At 38.2% G+C, this 16,247-nt stretch overlaps 1 protein-coding gene across 1 annotated transcript in view; it reads right to left on the bottom strand.

Annotated features, from left to right (window-relative positions):
* The window catches only part of USP43 (ubiquitin specific peptidase 43), a 116,888-nt gene that overhangs the window by 23,922 nt on the left and 76,719 nt on the right, over positions 1-16,247 (bottom strand). The window contains exon 9 of the mRNA XM_036766591.1: positions 4,428-4,534. Within this exon, the coding sequence (XP_036622486.1) occupies positions 4,428-4,534 (107 nt within the window). The remainder of the gene's footprint in view (positions 1-4,427; positions 4,535-16,247) is intronic.

Raw genomic sequence — 16,247 nt, 5'->3', positions numbered from 1 at the left:
CTATCATCTCTTTGCAGATGATTCAAATTTCACACACACACACACACACACACACATACACACACGCGTGCGCATGCGCCTTTTACATCAGTCTCTTCCCTGAGCTTTGGTAACACATCACCAACTGCTTACTAGATAGCTTCAATTAGATGTCCCAGAAACATCTCAAATTCAACATGTCCAAAACAGAACTCGTCTTTCCCACCAAAATCCACTCTCTTTCCATGCTTTTCTACTTTTTCCAGCTTCCCAGGTTCATGACTCTGGCATTATTTTTGATGTCTCATTTTCTCTTCCCCCACAAATCCAACAGTTGCCGAATCTTACCGTTTCTACCTCCACAACACCTCCTATTTCTTGAGCCCTTGTCTCAGCCACCCCTCCTTATTTAGACTCTTGCCATCTTGTACCTAGACCCTTAGTTGAAGCTCCTGCCTCAAACCTTTCTACTGCATTTTATCCTTAAACAAAGACACCAGTGATTGTCCTTAAGCGTGGAACTAGCCACATCACTCCTCTAACCAACAAACTCCCACAACTCTTCTTCTAGATCAGATATAAATTCCTCTGTCATATAAAGCCATTCACAATCCAGTCCCAACCTATCTATCCAACCTTTTTATATATAATTTCCCCTTTTCACACCGTTATGATCCAGCCAACAAAGAGATGCATTCTATGGCTTCTCTATTCCTTATACCCGGCAGCCTATTTCCTATCTCCATGTCTTTGCATTGACCATCCTCCACGCCTGTAATACATTTTCTTTTCACTTCCACCTCAGTGAGTCATCTTTTGCTCCAGGAAGTAACTCAAGAACCACCTTGTAGATAAAGCCTTTCCTGATCCCACCAACTGCTAATGTCCCCCTTCTTTAATTATCTTATATTCCCCACACCTTTGAGAGAAACTAGTACTATACTATTATGTTAATAACTAATTATTAGTTGTGATCCACTGTTTTCCCTTCATTTTCTGTAAAGGCCCAACTCTTGCTCCTAGTCCTCAAGGAACATGCTCAGTTTTGCATAGAACTCCACCCAACTGTGAGATCCAATTTCTATTTATAGTATAAACAAAATCCAGTCTGGGTAAACCCCTACCCTAAGGGAAGGAACCCCTGTCCTTGGTCGCCTTCATTAGAGTTTAAGGTGACTAGCTCATGAAGAAGAAACTCAGCCAGAAGTCCAGATGGAAATGGCTTCCCCTGCCCAGATTGCTTGAGGCTGCTGAGTCTCATGATCAAGCCACAATCTCAGCAGAAGGAGCTAAAGACCATTAGCCTACCTCCTTATTAAATGTCCACCAATCAAGGTTGATTTTCATTTGTCAGGTGGATTCCTTTTCAGAAGGTATTTAAGATGTTTCAGAGTCTCCCTTTGGGTCACTGGTTACCGAGAGAAACCACTGACCATCAATTTATTGATTGCCAGCTAGTCTAATTAATAAATTGATTATAAATTACTCAGAAACTGACTCTCAGGATTTTAATTTGTGTCACTTTGTATTTATTCTGTCTACACTTATACAGGTACAAGTCGTATACCCCAATAAAACCCAAGTTCCTTGACGATAAGAACTGTTTTACTTTTTATGTCTGTATTCCCAGCACCTCACATAGTACCTGGCACATAGTCGATGATTAATAAATATTTGGTGATTGATTTTAATGTATATTCTATAAGAAAAACAGAGATATCTTGCTCAACTAACTCACAGACTTGCCCTCCCCTCAAACTCTAGAAATCAAGAGAATTAGATAAAATAAGAAATGTATTTTTTCCAATTAGTTTATTTGAGTAGATCTAAGAACACTGAGTTGAAGCCAAATGGAAACAACTTTTGGATTAATATAAGGAAGAACTGCCTAACAATAACAAATGTAATGTCCACCTTAGAAGGTAGTAAGTTCCTTATCAGTTTGTCTTCAAATGGAGCATGGATGTGCATAGAGCTGGGTTTGATGAAAACAAAATAAGGGATTCTAAGAGGCAAAAGTAAGCAAGGAGTGTTCTAAGCATGGGTGACAGTCTATATAAAAGCACAAAGACAAGAGATCGAATGCTGAGCATGAGAAGTAGCAAGCAGAACAGCCGATTGTGTCCTAATGTACACGAAGGGGAGTAATGTGTAACAAGGATGGAAAAGAAGGCAGGGACTAGGTTGTGAAAGGCTTTTAATGCCAAATAGGGAAACTCCTATTTGATTTTAGAAGTAATAAGGAATCAATGGAGTTTATTCAGTAAAGGAATGACATGGCTGGATATGTGCATAAGGTAAATTAATCTGGCAGCTGAGTGACGGATGACTTGAAGGAACAGACTGGAAGAGGGGAGACCAACCAGGGAGTAATGAAAGCCTGAACAAGGGCGGTGGCTACATGAGTGGAGAGAAAGGGAGAGACACAAGAGACACGGAGACAGAAACAAGATTCGGCATCTGATGGCGGGAGGAAGGGCAAGAGGAAAGGAAACATCAAGGCTGTGAACCCAGTGGCTAGAAGGATGGTGGTGCCCTGGACAGAAAAAAATGTTTAGAAGAGAGATGAGTTTGAGGGAAAATATCATGAACTCTGATTTAGAAATGTTGAGTTTGAGCTTCCTACGGAACATGGGTGCTCAGCAGGTAGTTGGAAACATAGGCCAGGAAAGGCATGAAAATACAGTTCAGGAGATAGATGAAAACTAGAAATATAGAACTGGAAATCTTTTGCATAATGACAATAGCTGGACCCATGAGAGCCATGAGATTATAGTAAAAATATAGAGAGAAAAGAAAAGAGACCATAAAACTCCGGAGTACCTCCACGTGTATCTAACTCATTAAACTTGAGTTGTTTTACCTAGATAAGACTCAAGCAGCACAAAATAGCTTTCTTCCAAGTATCTGAAGTCCATTGTATGGAAGAAGGATCAGGGCCCAGAGCGCAGAACCAGAGACAGTGGGTGGAAGTTACAAAGAGGTCAATTTAGGCTTGATAGAAAAAACAATTTAGAGCTCTCCAGTGGGTTCCTTTTCTGTGAAGTCTAGACTACCAATGTTCAGGTATGTTACAAAGGGGATCCTTTTTCAGGTACAGTTTTGACTAGATAATCTCCAAGATTGCTTCGGACTCTAAAATCCTGTGTCCCTATGGCTGCAGGGCCAGTGGAGAAAAAGCAACAGGTTGCTAGCTCTTTCCCTCTTTCACTGCTGCTAGATGAGGTTTCATTTCCACCACTTTCATTTAGATGGAACCCACATCCTAATTTTTAGCTGCCTCAGCCCACCTCTGTGGCTTAGCTCTAGCTCAGTCTCCACCTCCATATACACACAGCTGTTTGCTTCAGGCTTTATTTCCTAATCGTCTAATCCTAATCTCTTCATTTTCCATCTAAAATCTTATCATTTGTACCTTTAAAACAGGCCTGTACAGGCCTGCTTGCAACAGACCAAAGGACTTCATGGCCTGCAAAAAGTGTAGAGGAAAACATCCTTTGCATGTAGAAGAAATTCTTTGGCATGCAGGTCTGCTTTAAAACATCTCTCATATGTTTCCTTCTTTCCACTCACACAGGCCACCACACTGAGGTAGGTTCTCATCTCCTCACAATTGGACTATTACAATAGCCTTCTGGATGGTCTTCCTGCCTCAAGTCTCCCCCTACTCCAATCTATCACTCACTCAGTTGCCAAAGTGCAAGTCTATGTCACTTTCCCTACTCAATAAACTCCCCAATACCTACAGAACCAAGTACAACATTCTATGGTCAGCTGTTTGGTCCAGCAAAGTATGATAAGAAGTTTATTAATAGAACTGAACACAGGTGATCCCTGTTAAAAGAGTTCAGTGAAGTGACCTCCATTTAATAGTCCATTTGCCACAGCAAGTGAGTCTCTATTTGACATCCTCAACTTCAGTTCACAGTAAGTTCTTCCCTATGCCAAAGCAGAAGTTAGGTTTGCACAATATTTCCTGAGTTGTCGTCCAGGATATAGACGGGGTGGGGAACCGGCGGCCTCAAGGCACATGCGGCCCTACAGGACTTCAAGTGTGGCCCTTCTACTGAATCCAAACATCATGGAACAAATTCTTTTATTAAGGCCACATGTGGTCTTGAGGCTGCAGGTTCCCCACCCCTGAACAGGACCTTCCTTAAGTATTGTTCCTCTCCTTTCTTTATCCAAGGGTAAGGTTTTTAAGACTTCCATTATCATATAAGAAAGGTCTTTACAACTACTTGAAAGAAGAGGACGGAGTCAAATTGACCATATGTTGACCAAAGTGACTACATTAACACTGAGTAAGTTGGAGGGAACATGATTTTGTTTATCAAATTCTCGTAACTGCATCTGGTGTTGCTAAGTACATTCCACCCCCACCAAGGAGCCTTCTGGAATAAGGAATATTATTCATTCTCTTGCACCATCTAGAAAAGTTCTCTTACCTTTCAACAACCCAGTGAAAGAGGGGTCTGTTGTCTTGTGGGGACAAGTAGCTGCAGATGTTGGATAATCCCACAACCCGAACAGCAAACAATGACCCCAAGCTCTGCTAATGCAAAATGGGAAAAGATAAGTCCTTTAGATATTCCTAAAGTCCTGATTTAAATCATTAAGTTTAAAATAAAGCATTAGTCAGACAGAGTCAATTTTTCTATTTTTCTTTTCTATAAAAAGCATAGCCTATGTACTGAAGTTACGTCAGACAACACATTTTCAAACTAAGATAAGTTTCCTTTCTAGGAGGGAAACAGTTTTTAACTTGTTCACTTTAGTTATAATGGTGAACTGAAGTAAATACTTGTGCAATGATTATGTTGTGCATTTTAATTCAATAGAATAGTAAATGCTTTTGCCCTACTTTGTTAGAAAAGCAACCACTATAAAACCCAAACAACAGAAATTTGCATGGTTTTTATTTATTTATTCTTGATATTCTTGTGAGAAATGCGGTTTTGGGGATCACTGGACTTCCTAGGCAGGGCCAAAGTCCTGAGGAAGGACCCTGTGATAATCCCTAAGGAAGGCTGTGCAGACCACAGGATTCCCAGAGGAAGGCCAAGTGGTAGCCCCCTTTAATCTGTGAGGATCACAGGGCCTCCTAGGGGTCAGACCCTAAGGAGGACCCAAGTGATGACCCCTTAGAACGGCAGTAAGATCACAAGGCTCCCGAGATAAGCCTGGAAGTCCTAAGTGATGTCCAATAAGAACCTGAAGATTACTCCATTTATGCAATGAAGGCAATGTCATGTAGTAGATAACTTCACCAGAAGACAGAAGACCTAAATTTCTATTTCCTACTTTGTAACTACAAAGTAGGCAAAGCGCTAACAACCTGCTGTTAGCAGTACAGAGGGGGGTGATCCTGGTCAAGTCACTTAACCAATAAGAACATGCCTCAGATATCTCCCTGAAAGAGTTGGTCTAAATAACCCCAAGGTCTTACCTAGCTCTAAATCTATAATAGAGAAGTAGCCTGGACTAGGCAACCTCCTAAGAAGATTCCCTCTACGTTTTAGGATTTCTGATTCTATGGCATAGATTAAAAAAAAACTAAAAAAAATTTTTTTTATTATGAACTTAACATCAAGAAATATGAACAGAATACAAAGAACAGAAAAGGCTTGCATATGAAACTGTGAACTTCTATGACATACTTTTTTGGGGGAAATATATATTAAATTTAACAAAATAGCAATAAAACTGCCCTGCTTCTCTTGTGTCTCCTTAATATCCTTCTGGCTCACTTTTGTGTATTTTTTAAATGCTGCAATGACTTCTTCAATATTTCACGGATAGAGCTATTTTCTCCATACATCCCACTGCTTTATACATTTCTTTTTATTTTAATAATCAGCATAGCTATTTCTGTGATTGCATTTATCAAAGAATTTTGTATAATTTTAACACAGGCATGAAAAGTTCTTGGAAGAGATCTTTTAAAGATATGCTTTGCTTTTCCAGGCAATGAATTTTTCCCTTGTAATTCAACAAAAAATAAACATAGTAGGATCTCTTCCCACAGCTTTTCTTTATGGATGGCACTTGAATATGTAGGTATTAAGCCATGAATATAATAAGTGCTAAACAGTGTACCCCTCAATTCCTTCAAATAAACATATGTAAGCATTTGGAATTATAATACCTAATAAAGCATTTTAAGATGTATGCAATGCATTGTATGTATGACGTTGGGCAAATCACTAAGCTGTCAATGCCCCAGGGCAATGAAGTTACAAAACAGGCATAGATTGGCAGAGGGAATTTCTTCATCAAGAGTTCTCTATTCCAATGAAATAATAGGTCTGGTGCAAAAAGAGACGGGAAATACAAGAAAACTCACAAAAATAAGTACTCTTCATTTTTCTAAAGAAATAAAAATGGAAACATGATATATTTTCCCAAAATTTTATTCCAGAATTCAGCTAGGTACAGAGGAGGAGGAGGAAGGACATACAAGGCAAGAGTATAGTATCTGCCAGGGGGCACAGTTAAGGGACACTGAGTAAACCAAGTGGACAAATATGTGTCTGTGTGTGTGTGTGGGGGGGGGTTGCACTGGAAACACATATGAGATTAATAAGCTAAAAAGAATGTCAGACAACATTCTCAATTTAGCTAAATAAGTTCCTTTCATTAATTCTGAAATGGCAGGCCCATGAATGGGGGTGGGTGAAAATATATCAGGGATTCATCAAGTAGAATGAAGAGAATAAAACTTCAGAATTGGGTGGGTCTCAGACTTGATCTAGTCCAACTCTTATCTGAAGGGGAACCTCCTACATAAGAGAGAGTTTAAGAATTTGAAAAAAACTGCTTTTGGGAAAAAAGGATCAAATTGCAGGATATAGTTATCAGATAACTGGGAAACCTCAAGAGCGGCATTTAGAAGAGGAGTAGGGGTAGTTCAATAATGTCCAGAAGGACCAGAGCAGAGTGCTTGCTTGGGTGAGGAATCCAGGGAGTGACAAAAAACTCAATTGAGTTAGATAGTTGTAAGGAGCTAAGTTTGGGGGCTGGAGCCAAGATGGCCGTGAAAACGGCATCTTATCAGAGCTCTCTCACAAGTTCTAAAAAAGTGAATCTGAGAAGATCTGAGAGAGTTAGAAGACACTAGCAGTCCGAGTGGGCCAAACTTCCAAGCCAGGAGAGTCTGCAAGGTCGATGGGATAGATCTATAGGCCGGGAGAGCGCTGGGGGCATGCAGAGCTGCACGAAACAGCACCAAAGCAGAAGCAGCTGCGGAAACCAACCAGCAACACAGGCTGGGGGAAAGCTGGGCACCTGAAACCAGCGGAGATCCCCAGGCCTCCCAATGCAGGATGGGAGTCTGTTGAAGCGACAAGAGGCAGCAGCGCAACACCTCTGGCCATCCATGAGACATCTACTCCTGAGGCTTGCTGCCCAAAGGATTGAAACTCGCCTTCTTGAACTTCTGGGAGACATAATGGCCCGGTAAACAGCCCTAATCCCTCCCACCCTGACCCAAAGAATTCCTCAGGAAAACTGCTGGAATAGAGGAGACAGAAGTGTGGCTTCAGTGGCTAAGCAGTGGGAGTCCCTGAGTCCCAAAGGGGCAGGGCCAGCAGGGGTCAACACCAGCAGCCCAGACTGCCCTTGCACCCCCAGGGGAAGTGGCAAACACCAACACAGATAAACAGCTGAGACCATTGCTGAAGAGCAACAGTGCTGGAGAGCAGTCCCAGGGGAAACAGAGAATTCAGGCAGCCAGAGCCCTCCCCCACACCTCAGGAAACTGAAGGCTATAATACACAAAGCCAATAAATAGACCCACAATCCCCAGAATGAGAAACCTGGGACAGAGATCCCTAAGCCCCAAAAGCAGAAATCCACTGTAAAGCCAGGAAAAAGCTAACCGACATGAAGAAGAACATGAAAAAAAAGAGGACCATTGATTCATTCTATGGAGACAGGGATGATCAGAATACCAACTTGGAAGAGGATAGCATTGATATTATACCCACACCTGATACCTCAAAAGGGAATACGAACTGGTCTCAAGACCAAAAAGCATTACTGGAAGAGCTAAAGGAGGATTTTAAAAACCAAATTAGGGAGGTAAAAGAAAAAATGGAAAAAAAAAAAAACTACTGATGAAATCCAGTCTTTAAGAAATAACATCAGCAAAATGGCTATGGAGATTCAGAATCTAATCAAAGAAAATGACACCCTGAGAGGTAAAATCAACCTTGGAAAAGGAGACTCAAAAGCAAAATGAAGACAGCAACTCATTAAAAATTAGAATTGAGCAAGTGGAAACTAACAACTCTATGACACATCAATAAGTAGTAAAACAAAATGTAAAGAATGAAAAAATAGAAGAAAATGTGAAATACCTGATTGGAAAAACAACTGACCTGGAAAATAGATCCAGGAGAGACAATCTAAGAATTATTGGGCTACCAGAAATCCATGATGAAAAAAGAGCCTTGACAGTATCTTCGAGGAAATTATCAAAGATAACTGCCCAGAGGTCCTAGAACCAGAGGGTAAAATAGTCATTGAAAGAATCCACCAATCACCCCCTGAAAGAGACCCCAAATTGAAAACTCCAAGAAATGAGACATAAAAAGGTAAACAGGGGAAAAAACTCCCATAAACCTTATTATATCAAGAAGGACAAATTATTTACATCTTTATATAGGATTATATCATCTTATGTATGTTATATATATATATATATATATATATATATGTGTGTGTGTGTGTGTGTGTGTGTGTGTGTGTATGTCAATCTTGAGAATAGTACAGTTATTATGATAATTGAAAGGCATACACATAGACTGTGGATGTCTGTATAAAAGAACTGATATAAGGATAAAAGCCATAATTAAGAGATGTAAAGGGAGGGTTCTGGGAAAAGAGGTAAGGAGGCAGTAGAAAAGTATAAATTATATCAAATGAAGAGACACAAAAACACATTATAGTAGAGGGAAAGAAGGGAGGGAGAAGAGCAGTATTTGAGCTTTACTCTCATCAGATTTGGTTCAAGAAAGGAATAACATACCTGGATAAGTATAGAAACCTAACTTGTCCTACAGGCAGTAGGAGGGGAAAGGGGAAAAAAAAGGGAGGGGGGTGGGCAGAAGGGAGGGAAGAAGTAGCAAGTGGAAAACGGGAAGATAAGGGAGGGGAATCAAGAGGGAGGGTAACCTGAGGAAGGCGGTGGTCACAAGCAAAACTTTGTTGAGGAGTGGAAGGGGATAGGGAGAAATAAAAGCATAAACAAGGGGGAAATAGGATGGAGAAAAAGACACAGATAGTAATCATAACTGTGAATGTGAATAGGATGAACTCTCCCATAAAACGGAAGCAGATAGCAGAATGGATTAAAAACCATAATCCTACAATATGCTGTTTACAAGAAACACATCTGAAACAGGGGGATACACACAGGGTAAAGGTAAAACATATTGTACTTCAGCTAAAGTAAAAAATGCAGGGGTAGCAATCCTAATCTCAGACAGAGCAAAAGTAAAGACAAATCTAATTAAAAGAGATAAGGAAGGACACTACATCCTGCTAAAAGGCACCATAACCAATGAAGCAATATCATTGTTTAACATACATGCACCAAGTGGTATGACATGCAAATTCTTAGAGGAGAGATTAGGGGAGTTATAGGAAGAAATAGACAGCAAAACTATAATAATAGGAGACCTCAACCTCCCCCTCTCTGAATTAGATAAATCTAACCGCAAAATAAACAAGAAGTTAAGGAGGTGAACAGAATTTTAGAAAAGGCAGATATGATGGACCTTTGGAGAAAACTGAATGGGGATAAAAAGGAATATACTTTTTTCTCAGCGGTACATGGCACATACTCAAAAAATGACCATGTACTAGGGCATAAAAACCTAACAATCCAGTGCAGAAAGGCAGAAGTAGTCAAAGAATCCTTTTCAGATCATGATGCAATAAAAATTATTTGTCATAAAGAACCATGGAAAAATAAGCTAAAAATTAATTGAAAACTAAATTATCTAATTCTTTAGATTATTGAGTAGGCCAAAGAACAAATCAGAGAAACAATTAATAACTTCATTCAAGAAAATGATAATAATGAGACAACATACCAAAACTTATGGGATGCAGCAAACACAGTTCTTAGGGGAAGCTTTGTATCTCTAAGTGCTTACATGAATAAAATAGAGAAAAAGGAGATCGATGAATTGTGCATGCAACTGAAAATGCTACAAAAAGAACAAATTGAAAATCCCCAATTAAATATCAAATTAGAAATACTGAAAATCAAAGGAGACATTAATAAAATTGAAACCAAGAAAACTATTGAATTAATAAATAAAACAAGGAGCTGGTTTTATGAAAAAATCAATAAAATTGATAAACCTTTGGCCAATTTGATTAAAAAAAAGAAAGAAGAAAATCAAATTACCAGTATCAAAAATGAAAAGGGTGAATTCACCTCCAATGAAGAGGAAATCAAAACAATAATTAGGAATTATTTTGCCCAATTGTATGGCCATAAATTTGACAACCTTAGGGATATGGATGAATATCTACAAAAATATAATTTGCCCAGAGTAACAGAAGAAGAAGTAAAATTCCTAAATAACCCCATCTCAGAGAAAGAAACTGAGCAAGCCATCAATGAACTCCCTTGGAAAAAATCTCCAGGGACAGATGGTTTTACATGTGAATTTTATCAAACATTTAAAGAACAATTAATTTTTATACTTTATAGACTATTTGGGAAAATAGGTGAAGAAGGAGTCCTACCAAATTTTAGGACACAAATATGGTACTAATACCTAAACCAGGAAGAGTCAAAACAGAGAAAGAAAATTATAGACCAATTTCCCTAATGAATATTGATGCAAAATTTTTAAATACAATATTAGCAAAAAGATTGCAGCAACTTATCACAAGAATAATACATTAGGACCAGGTAGGATTTATTCCACAAATGCAAGGCTAGTTCAATATTAGGAAAACTATCAGCATAATTGATCATATCAACAACAAAACTAGCAGAAACCATATAATCATCTCAATAGATGCGGAAAAAGCCTTTGACAAAATACAACACCCATTCCTATTAAAAACACTAGAAAGCATAGGAATAAAGGGAGCCTTCCTTAAAATTATAAATACCATCTATCTAAAACCATCAACAAGCATTATTTGTAATGGAGATAAGCTAGAAGCATTCCCAATAAGATCAGGGGTGAAACAAGGATGTCCATTATCACCCCTACTATTCAATTTGGTACTAGAAACGTTAGCTGTAGCAATAAGAGAAGAAAAAGAAATCGGAGGAATTAGAATAGGCAAAGAAGAAACTAAATTATCACTTTTTGCAGATGATATGATGATTTACTTAGAGAATCCTAGAGAATCAAATAAAAAGCTACTTGAAATAATAAACAACTTTAGCCAAGTTGCAGGATATAAAATAAACCCATATAAATCTTCGGCATTCCTATACATTACTAACAAAGCCCAACAGCAAGAGATAGAAAGAGAAATTCCATTCAAAGTTACTGTAGACACTATAAAATATTTGGGAGTCTATCTGCCAAGACAAACCCAGGCCCTATATGAACATAATTATGAAACACTTTTCATGTGAATAAAATCAGATCTAAATAAATGGAAAAATATCAGTTGCTGATGGTTAGGCTGAGCTAATATAATAAAAATGACAATTTTACCAAATTTAATCTATCTATTCAGTGCCGTACCAATCAAACTACCAAAAAATAATTTTACAGAGCTGGATAAAATAGTAACAAATTCATCTGGAAGAACAAGAGGTCCAGAATATCTAGGGAATTAATGAAAAGAAATGCTAGGGAAGGTAGCCTAGCCATACCAGATATTAAACTGCACCACAAAGCAGCAGGCATCAAAACTACCTGGTACTGGCTAAGAAATAGAGTGGTGGATCAGTGGAATAGGATAGGTACACAAGATGCAGTGGTCAATGGCTATAGCAATCTACTCTTTGGTGAACCCAAAGAATCCAGCTTCTGGGCTAAGAACTCACTATTTCACAAAAACTGCTGGGAAAATTGGAAAATGGTAGGGCAGAAACTGGCCATAGACCAATATCTTACACCATATACCAAAATAAAGTCAAAATGGGTTCATGATTTAGGAATAAAGGCTGATACTATAAGCAATTTGGGAGAGCAAGGAATAGTTTACCTATCAGATTTATGGGAAAGCAAAGACACAACATGAGATAGAGAGATATTATAAAATGCAAAACAGGCAATTTTGCTTATGTTAAATTGAAATGTTTTTGTACAAAAAAAGCCAATGCAACAAAGATTAGGAGGGAAGCAGAAAACTGGGAGAAAATCTTTACAACTAGTGTCTCTGATAAAGGCCTTATCTCTAAAATATAAAGGGAACTGAGCCAAATTTATAGGGATACAAGTCATTCCCCAATTGAGAAGAGGTCAAAGGATATGAACAGGTAGTTTTCAGAGGAAGAAATTAAAGATATCTATAGGCATATGAAAAAATGTTCGAAATCACTACTAATTAGAGAAATGCAAATCAAAACAACTCTTAGATACCACATCTCTCCTGTCAGATTGGCTAAAATGACAAAACAGGAAATGCTGGAGAGGATGTGGGAAAATTGGAACACTGTTACATTGCTGGTGGAGTTGTGAACTGATGCAGCTATTCTGGAGAGCAATTTGGAACTATGCCCAAAAGGCTATAAAAACATTTATACCCTTTGACCCAGCAATGCCACTTCTAGGGTTGTATCCCAAAGAGATCACACAAGTGGGAAAAGGACCCATATGTACAAAAATATTTATAGTGGCTCTTTTTGTAGCAGCAAAGAACTGGAAATCAGGGGGATGCCCATCAATTGGCGAATGGCTGAACAAGTTGTGGTACATGAAGGTAATGGAATACTATTGTGTTATAAGAAATGGGGCTGATACAGACTTCATAATAACCCGGAAAAACCTACATGATATAATGCTGAGCCAGGGGAGCAGAACCAGGAGAACATTATACACAACCACAGATATATGGATTCTGTGATGACTAACCCTTACAGACTTCACTCTTCTCAGAAATACAAGGTGCAAAGACAACTCCAAAGGACTCATGATGGAGAGAGCTATCTACATCCAGAGTCTGAATGCAGATTGAGGCACACTTTATGCTCGCCTTTTTTTTTTCTTTTGGTTTTTTTTTTTTTTTGGTTTTGTTTCTTCTTTCTCATGATTCATTCCATTGGTCATAATTCCTCTCTACAACTTGAGAATTGCGTAAATAAGTTCAATGTGAAGTTATATGTAGAAGATATATCAGATTCCATGCTGTCTTGGGGAGGGAGGGAAGGAGGGGGGCGGGGAAGAAAATCTGGAACTCAAAGTTATGTGGAACTGAGTGTTGTAAACTAAAAATAAAAAGTCTTAATTATAAAAAAAGGAGCTAAGTTTGGACCCAAAACTTAAGGACAGTCCTAGAAGATGGTTAAAAAAAAGACTACACAATCCAAGGATGGAACTAAAAGGTGAAAAAGAAGCAATTCAGCACAGAAAACTAGAGCAACATCCTGAAAGAGTCTGAATAAAAAGTAATCTGCATCTAGCCAGTTGTTCCACTATCTGTCTACAGTTTGCCACCACATCCATCATCATAAAGTAGTTTTAACCATTTATTATGTTGAAGAGATCCTTGAAGGAAGAGAGACACAGGAGAAATACAAGGGAAGGATAACTTCTTCCTTGCCCTGCCAATTCCCAGAACATGGAGGAGTGTTCTCCTTGCAGTTTGCTACTTAAGCATCTCTTGTCACCTTCTAAGGGAAATAGTCCTGACGTGACTGTTTCGACCAATTGATTATGTTCATTTTTGGTGTTGTGTTCTGCATCAAAACTAAGAGAAAAAATCATGAATTTATCCAAATTCTTTAAATGTCAAATGAAGAAAAACAAATGTAGATACTAAGTTATTGCCATTAATTAAATTCTTTAAGCCAAAAATTACATGACTAAGAAATATAACAAACTTATTCTTGTCACTACAGGATTAAGGGTAGTTGAAACCTGTTTTCTGAGTATAATAACAAAAATAATAACCATAATTTATAATTGATTTAAGGCTTTAAGAGAAATAGATTTATTTCTTTATTCAACTAATGTTTAAAGTGCACAGATGTACAGGTACTGTATAATGATTCATTTGAGAATTTTCTAATACACAGCAATATATAATAAAAATATATAAAAAATATATTAATATATAAAGCCTCACCCCACGAACTACCTAATATCTGCTATCACATATATCTGATAGCAAAAGTGAAATGTAATAACAGATTTAATTTGCATATAAATAATAATAATACATATATCTTAAAAGAAACAAGCAAAATATAATACTTTATAGTATCATTCTCTATACACTAAAAATTACAGTTGTTTCTTTAAAATCTTAAGATACACTCATCTTTAATATTTATTCTATGTATTGGCTCACCCCAGTAATACATAATATACGCACATACACGCACGTGCGCGCGCGCACACACACACACACACACATAAGGATCTCATTAGATCTCCATACCTAGAGCTAATTTTTAACTTAGATAATATCGTGTGTATCATTAGCTAGATCCCAATCTCATAAAGCCCAAACTATCACTGTGTTATTATATACTCTCCAGCCTTCCTAAGCCAGACGCTGACAAGCTATTTGATATTTTTCTATTTTCCTTGCTCTGGCCAATTGGAAGGCAGAGTACATACTCTGAGAATATACATTCTCAAAGGATGCAGTATAGTTCTTATGATCCAAAATTACAAAGTCTAGTTATAGTTGTCTCTTCAATTCCTGGATCAGTCAGATTTACCCGCACTTCGGTGATTTCTAGCACTCTAACAGCCTTAATCAGTCTATTTAAAATGGCATCATGCTGTCAGATAATAGATCTACTTAAATGAGGACTTCAATAGCAGAGGTCATGAGGGAGTGTTTTCATCTGAGACCCCACACCAATAACAGCAATTGTTTCCAGAGTCAAATCTCCTGGATCCAATGGGATACAGTCCAATCTGGCTTTGTGGATAAAATTTCCATCTGCAAACTGAGCAAAGGATCCCTCTCTCATAAAAAAAGTTAGAGGCCAAAGACATAGAGAGTAACGGAATACATTTTACCTTGATCAGATAAATGAGCTGTTTGCAAATTAGCTGTTGAATATAAAAACGTTTGAGTTCTTTAAGCTCCTTTCCATTCCTTCTGGAGCCAACAGACTATCATTAAGCCACAGGGACAGGACATGATTGGTTGTTCTCCATTCAGATGAACTTTGGGCGACATAACTCCAAAAAAACTGACCCAGATTACCTGAGGCCAAAATCCTCACCCTATAAACTATCTGTTTAATATCTGCTATCACATTTAAGAACAGTAGATTCATTCTCCTCATTTTACAGGGGGAGATAGAGGGTTTCAGTCCTGGCTCTTTGAGGTGGGAGAGGACAACATTGTTCTTGAGGTTGAAAGAGACAGAAGACAGGAAAAAAATATTTACTGCATCTAATTTCTGCCAAGGTGCTAATTTCAACCTATCTACAATGTCCAAATCTATGGTCATGTTGATAATTGTTGTAAAGGTTGCTATGGGGATTCTGAGGTGGAGGTATGGATTTCCCCTGACATCATGGAAATACCTTGATTTTGAACAAGGAATTAGATGGGGAATATTCTCTTTTCAATCAACAAAGGTGCACATTTTGCCCCCATTAAAATGCAATCCTGCCCATTTGGCAACCTCATGCACATTGTCCAGTATTTTGTCAAGGGAGTCCAAGGCATCAACCACTATGGCTAAGTCATTTGGGTACTGATGAACATTAGCTTTCCTGTTATATACTTTGTGGCCTAGGGTTGTAATCACCAGGGTCTAAATTAGTACTTCCAAGGTTAAATTAAAAATTATGAGACTGAGAAGTCAATTCTGCCTTACTTCCTGGATGTCAATGCTTGGTGAAAAGCCATCCTTAGAAAAGAGAGAAGTCTTACTGCCCTGGTAGAGTTTTTGGACAATGCTAATGGCCTCATCATGCAAGCCAGCCCATTCCAGTGCCAACAAGATTATGTTGTGTGGCACTGAGTCAAATGCATTATTCATGTCCAGCCAGACAACCCCACCTGTTTTCTTTTTGTATTTGGCATCTTCTAAGACAGAATGCAGCAAAATACTATGTTTACTGCAGTCATCAACAGGCATGAAGCCC

The sequence above is a fragment of the Trichosurus vulpecula genome, chromosome 7 (genome assembly GCF_011100635.1).
Source record: "Trichosurus vulpecula isolate mTriVul1 chromosome 7, mTriVul1.pri, whole genome shotgun sequence".
In the NCBI taxonomy this organism is placed as follows: domain Eukaryota; kingdom Metazoa; phylum Chordata; class Mammalia; order Diprotodontia; family Phalangeridae; genus Trichosurus; species Trichosurus vulpecula.
Note: the sequence above shows the minus strand (reverse complement) of the source record. Positions and strands in the feature narration are given on the sequence as shown.